The sequence below is a fragment of the Coregonus clupeaformis genome, chromosome 26 (assembly GCF_020615455.1).
Source record: "Coregonus clupeaformis isolate EN_2021a chromosome 26, ASM2061545v1, whole genome shotgun sequence".
In the NCBI taxonomy this organism is placed as follows: Eukaryota; Metazoa; Chordata; class Actinopteri; order Salmoniformes; family Salmonidae; genus Coregonus; species Coregonus clupeaformis.
In genome coordinates this window covers 49,564,642-49,571,653 of record NC_059217.1, presented here as the reverse complement: position 1 = coordinate 49,571,653, position 7,012 = coordinate 49,564,642, and the positions used below count along the sequence as shown (strand labels likewise).

Sequence of the window (7,012 nt, the reverse complement as noted above, 5' to 3'; positions counted from 1 at the left end):
GTGGCCTGTGGACTGTTGTCCCACTCCTCTTCAATGGCTGTGCGAAGCTGCTGGATATTGGCGGGAACTGGAACACGCTGTCATACACGTCGATCCAGAGCATTGCAAACATGCTCAATAGGTGATGTGTATGGTGAGTATGCAGGCCATGGAAGAACTGGGACATTTTCAGCTTCCAGGAATTGTGTACAGAACCTTGTGACATGGGGCCGTGCATTATCATGCTGAAACATGAGGTAATGGCGGTGGATGAATGGCATGACAATGGGTCTCAGGATCTCATCACGGTATCTTTGTGCATTTAAATTGCCATCGATAAAATGCAATTGTGTTCGTTGTCCGTAGCTTATGCCTGCCCATACCATAACCCCACCGCCACCAAGGGGCACTTTGTTCACAACATTGACATCAGCAAACCGCTTGCCCACACAACGCCATACACGCTGTCTGTCATCTGCCGGTACAGTTGAAAACAGGATTCATCCATGAAGAGCACACTTCTCCAGTGTGCCAGTGGCCATCGAAGGTGAGCATTTGCACACTGAAGTCGGTTAGGACGCCAAACTGCTGTCAGGTCAAGACCCTGGTGAGGACAACAAGCACGCAGATGAGCTTCCTTACACGGTTTCTGACAGTTGGTGCAGAAATTATTATGTTGTGCAAACCCACAGTTTCATCAGCTGTCCGGGTGGCTGGTCTCAGACAATCCCGCAGGTGAAGAAGCCGGATGTGGAGGTTAAACGTGGTCTGCGGTTGTAAAGTCGGTTGGACGAACTGCCAAATTCTCTTAAACGACGGTGGAGGCGGCTTATGGTAGAGAAATGAACATTCAAATTATCTGGCAACAGCTCTGGTGGGCAGTCCTGCAGTCAGCATGCCAATTGCATGCTCCCTCTAAAGTTGAGACATCTGTGGCATTGTATTGTGTGACAAAACTGCACATTTTAGAGTGGCCTTTTATTGTCCCCAGCACAAGGTGCACCTGTGTAATGATCAGGCTGTTTAATCAGCTTCTTGAGATGCCACACCTGTCAGATGGATGGATTATCTTGGCAAAAGAGAAATGCTTACTAACAGGGATTTCGGCGACCCAGGGATCCCCATCATACGTTAAATGTTTTTGTTTTAATACAAGTCTTGTCTTATCATCAGGTGAATTATAATGGAAAGCATTTTTAAATGAATAGATTTAGTTGATCATTTTTCATTATTTTGACCTCCCTACATTGTAATTGGAAGAGGAAGTGTAAACTCTAACATAGCCTATTAGCTAGAAAGGTAACTCCAAGCACATTTTCACTAAGAGCAGCTGTTTAGCTGGTTAAACAAAGGTTAGTGTGTTGGCAAAAATGTATGTCCAAGTCAAGAAAGCTTACCAGCAACAAGCGATAAAGCCTATATCAGATACTCCCGTGAGTGTAATTTGCTCAATATTAGTAGTTGAGAAATAAAGTTGACATCATTAGAGATAAGATATTATCCTATTTTCTACTGTAGGTATGTAATAATAATAAAAAGTTATTCTGTTGTTGCTAGCGATATTCATAACAACATTGATTTTCTTTTTTCGCTTTCTTTAATTTGTATATATATTTTTGCGGACCCCTTGCAGTGTCTCTGCGGACCTCTAGGGGGTCTCGGACCCCCGATTGAATACACCTAAACTAGGCTATCCGCATTCAAAACTGCCCAAAATGACCTGAAAGGTGAGCAATGAAACTCCAAAATAAATATTATAGGATTTCCAAACACCTTTCGACTCCCTCCCACGTCTACAACTATGGAATCCCTTGGCGGACTCGATCAAGCATCGTCAGTCCTCCAGAAAGGAGCTGGTAGGCAGTGATAACGTCATTCCTAGAGGGGCGGCGCGCTGAACAGGAGGTGTTTTCCAGCTTTAAAACGAATGGAGCCAGCCCCTTCTGACAAGCCCTGTGTCACAGCCACCGGGAATCTCTGGACATCTTAATTGGGCTAAAGCGTAACGAAACGACAGCAAAACTCATCTAACCATCAGACCTACCTCGAGTTTGTGAGAAGTGCTGTGAAGATAAGCCTATCGCATTCTCTTTTCCATTTCAGTTTCTCTTGGTGTGCTGTCACATGGATGAAAGTGTTTGAATTAATCTCAAATCAGCATTGGAGTTACATGTTTCATTGACATATAATGCGTTTATTTTTGTTTTGATTAATGCACATGTCTACAGTCTAAAATAGTTTTTTTTTCCGCAGTTCTCATATGATACTGCCTGTGATATAATCGCCAACCGTCATAACCACAAAAGTAGACCAATCGCTAGTTGAATGCAGGATACCAGCTGTTTGAGACTCAGCTCCAAATTCAACTTTGGACCAGCCCTCCCAACCGCTTTGGGAAAGGAAAGAGGACTGCAGTTTCACACTCTCGCTTCGGAGATGAAGTCTGCAGAAGAAGGTAACCGGCTTTACTGTCGTAATTTAGCCTATATTTTCCGTTCATTTGACGTGGCAATGTTCAAAAGTTATTCTCTGACTGCAGTGCTTGTGTCATTTTTACATGAGTGATTCTCAAATCGTCATTTGCTATCAATGAAATGCATATTATTATTAAGTTATACACTACAATAGTCTGGGAATGTTTCTTCAGCTACCAATAGGTGTCGGTGTTTTCAAGGCAGGAGTCTCCTAGGCGCGCAATTGATGCTGTGCGTTTTGCGCTATACCTGAAACGGTGAGCGACGTCCATATGATAACCAGAGCCCGAAGTGCGCCAGTGACAATTTTATAGCAATGTGTAGGCAAAATTTGAGTACAGTGAACGCTGTTTTGCGTTGGATACCCTAATTTGTAAAAAAAAATAATAATAATAATAATAATAACCTGGCTTCACAATGCCCTTATTGTCAATAATCAATCATTCACAGCCCACATTTTTATGCCTTTATTTGACCATGTTGATTGAAAATATTATTGTATGTTTTCATGGTTGTGCTTTTCAACCTTGACAAATGTAGGCTACATCATGCATGCACACATACTTGGACCATCCATCTCACTGACAGTGCTCTATTTGCCTTGACACTTCATTCATGAAGTAGCCTAGGCTATAGAAGTATTCCAGTGCTGATGTCATGGACTTTTTGATTTGGGATTTAATTTGTCTTTGAGGTTTCGAGACGTGGACGGGTGGGGGCTGTGTTATTATTCATTTCAGTCCCTCGTAAGACTCATAATTGATAGCAGACACATCTGTCTGTGTGTGTGTGTGCATGTGTGTGCGTGTGTGTGAGTGTGTGTGTTCGCATGCGCGCATTGTGTGTGTATGTGTGTTTCTGTGTGTAGCTCACTTGGCTGGGGTAGATGCATAACCACTCTGCTTCACCAGTCTGCTGACAACTGTAGTATTACAGACACACAGTCAGACTCCTTTCTCTGTGACCCAGTATGGTAGCCTATACCATTATACCCACACACACACACAACCCCTCTCTCTACGGTGACTTAGCCACAAAAAGGTGCTTGTGGTAACTGATTGCAAGCCACCAAGCCCCTGATTTTATGAGCCTACAGATGACTTTATCTGTGACCACCTAGCTCTTCCTGATGTTCACTCTGTCTGGGCCTAGCAGAGCCCCACCGTCTGTGTGGATGAAACCAGATTATATTTAGAGACATGCAGATTTATTTGGTCCCATGTGCTGGGGAAAAGGATTTATGGATGGTAATAGCAAAATCAGAGTTAGAGCATTTTGAATATGGTGACGAGAGAGAAAAGAATGCTATGTGAGTCACTTTAAACTGTAAACGTGTATACAGTATTAATATTATCACCATGAATTTACAGATTTCCAAAATTCCTGAAAGCAGGTCACCGAAACAGAGCATCAGTGATTGTTTTTCTTGGATTTGAGATATCAATATTCTATAGAGCTCTCACCCCCAATTTGCTATCTGTCACACTGTTAGTTCAGCATTCAGCAGACGCAACCTGGAAATGCAAAGTTCAAGATCTGCAGAGATAACACAATTGAGTGAAAGTCCCGATGTGTGTGGGTGGATGTAGCTCATGTGTTAGAAACAGAGAGTGTGCTGAGGCATAGTGCGCGCACACACACACACACACACACACACACACACAGAGAAGAGGGAAAAACAACTTGCAGTCAGCCCTGTAGTCAGTAGGTGTGTACCACCCCTCCTCTAAGTCACATTAGGTGGAGTGAGAAAGAGATCTGCATCCTCAGCGCTAGTGAAGGGACTGTCAGGAACGAGCAGCAGAAAACAACTGCATCTCTAAAGAGAAAAGGAGAAGACAAAACAGACAGACAGAGACAGACAGACAGACAGACACTAGTTAGAGCTGATGTGTTGGAGGCTGTTCGCATCACCGTTAAGCTGAGGCAAGGATGAGCTCCCTTCGCGAAGAACCAGAGTTTGACTTCAACTTTTTGTTTGAGTACAGCCAAGGGGGAGAGTGTGGCCACAGGCCTGACAGAGGTGGGTGGTGACGAATCTCTGGATGGGGGTTGGTGTGTGTTCCTGAACTTGTGGTAGCTCAAACTGTTTGGGTGATTTATTTTGCTCTGTTTGTATGTTTTACATTATGCAGTTGAGCCTAGTGTGATTATTTTCATCTGTTTGTCAGAGCTGACTTATTCACATGCTTTTGACATGTTTTTGGTATGTAAATAATTATACATAGACTACTTAGACCATAATAAGGATTGGACAATAAATGTTGTAGTCCTATTTTGCTTAGCAGAACATTTTACATAGGGGCATTTAGGATTGTAATTTATTATGATTACAGATATTACAAAATGTAATAATGTAGCTATGTTTGCTTCCCTTATTATTGCAAGCTTTGTTAATTGTAAATTCGCATAACCTTCCTTTGCTTTCTCCACCATAATGTGCTTTAATGTTTGTGCCCATATAAAGTTTCATACTACTGTTAATTGCTTCATTGAGCGCAAAAAAATAACTTTATGAACTACTAGATACAATTAGAATTTGACTTGCCACTGTTTCTGGAAATAGTCTGTCATGAACTAATTTTAGACAGTCTAACCACGTATTCTGTGGTGCATGACAGGTTCATCATTTCATGTGATGCGCTATTTGCGTAGAGTTGTGGTTAACAAATATAGCACGGAAGCTGGAAGGGGATTGCCCTACTTTAGTACACGGCACAACATTTGGTTGCCATTCATTTGAGATAGTAAAATTACCATTATCAGACAGAAAACCTTATATTGTAACAATTGTGTAAATTGTTAAAGTCAATGTTAAGGGAATAAAGATCTTTCTTATATAAAATCATAACAGAAGGGGAGGTTTGCTCACTAAGGCAAAGAGCTGCTGCTGTTGTGTGTGTGGTGTGAATGCTCGTTTCTGTGTGTGTGTGTGTGTGTGTGTGGCAGATCATGTGTGTATGTACTGTATGTATTTGTGTTTATGTGTGCAGTATACATGTCTGTGTGTGTGAATGTGTGCCCAACCATTTGTATCTGAGCATTTATTCTGTGTGTGTGTGATGCCTCAGCAGCTGTAAACTCTCGGACTTAATCACAATCTCAGAGCAAAGCAGAGTGCTGTTGGCGTTCAACAGGGGCGAGCCCTAATTCACTCAGTGAGTGAAGCTATCAATCAAATAAAGTATCCATCACTGCTCTGCTGGAGGAGGTCCTATAGTCTAGAGAGCACACAGTGGAGCTGCACAGCTCCAGATGGACTGTTAACAATCTGCTGATATCTCACATATTTAATTGACCTTGATCAGTTCAATAGACATAGGGTTTAATGGATAAAGTGAGAAAAGGTGCAGTTTACAAAGCATCAAATTGTTTGTATAGCGGCCTATATTTACAATGCCCTCGTGTGTTTGTATTTTCCAGATGCATATAGCTATACTCCAAACGTCAGCCTGTCCCTGCCATTGGGCATGGGAAACCCCTGTCTGGCCACCCAGTACCATACGCTGCAGTCCAGCCCCATTATCGCCGTGTCCTCCTGCCACCAGACAGGCTACGGTCTCCACGATCACAACAACCACAACCCAGCCCAGGGCTACTACCTGTCCCACGGCCTGAGGCCAAACGGGGCCCCGGCCCTGGAGAGTCCTCGCATCGAGATCACTGCCTACCACCAGTACCCTGAGGAGGAGGTGGAGGAGAGCAGCAGCATGGACCACATCGTCCACCACAAGCGGGGGGTCAACTCTATCGTGACCCTGACGCTGCCTAATGCTGATGGCTACCGCGACCCCAGTTGCCTCAGCCCGGCCAGCAGCGTGTCATCGCGTAGCTGCAACTCGGATGCGTCGTCCTACGAGTCCGGCTTTTACAATTATGACAACTCACCCCAGAACTCGCCGTGGCAGTCTCCCTGCGTCTCTCCGAAAGGTTCGTCCTCTCTCCTCTCCTGCCCACACGCTCCTCTCGGCCCCCCCTCAACCTCCCCCCGCCACTCGCCATCCACCTCCCCCCAGATCGGGGCCCAAGCCGAAGAGGGCTGGGCGGGGCAGGGGCCCTGTGGAAGCTCCAGGCCCAACTCCCCGCCTTGCAGCGGAGGAGGTGGCGGCGTTGGCGTGGGGAAGAGGAAATACAGCTTCAACGGCACCACCTACAGACAGCCAACCTACTCGCCCAACCAGTCGTCCACGCCTTCCCCACGCGGCTCGCCTAGGATCAGCGTCACAGACGACAGCTGGCTGGCCAACACCAACCAGTACACCAACTCAGCCATCGTGGCAGCCATCAACGCCCTCACCACCGACGGAGTGGTCGACATGGGCGAGGGCATCCCCGTCAAGGCCCGCAAGACCAACCTAGACCACAGTCCCACCATGAGCCTGAAGATGGAGCCGGGAGGAGAGGAGATGTGCCCTGGGAGCGAGCTCCTCCAGGAGGACTACATCTCCCGCCTGCCTTTCAAGAAGGAGAGCTACTGTGGGGGCTTCCTAGACGTGCCCCAGCACCCTTACTCCTGGTCCAAGCCAAAGCCTTACCTCAGGTAGGTGGAGATAAAATAC

The 7,012-nt window shown here is 45.4% G+C and overlaps 1 protein-coding gene across 2 annotated transcripts in view; it reads left to right on the top strand.

Annotated features, from left to right (window-relative positions):
• The first annotated feature begins 1,884 nt into the window (after nucleotides 1–1,884).
• Nucleotides 1,885–7,012, top strand: part of LOC121540876 (nuclear factor of activated T-cells, cytoplasmic 1) — a 74,703-nt gene continuing 69,575 nt past the window's right edge. The window contains exons 1-2 of one of the 2 annotated variants that reach the window (XM_045207917.1): nucleotides 1,885–2,434; nucleotides 5,877–6,993. In XM_045207917.1, the coding sequence (XP_045063852.1) occupies nucleotides 2,305–2,434; nucleotides 5,877–6,993 (1,247 nt within the window). In that variant the 5' untranslated portion in view covers nucleotides 1,885–2,304. Of the gene's footprint in view, nucleotides 2,435–4,180; nucleotides 4,477–5,876; nucleotides 6,994–7,012 lie in introns of those variants that run through there. The other variant, XM_045207918.1, reaches the window with a different exon arrangement.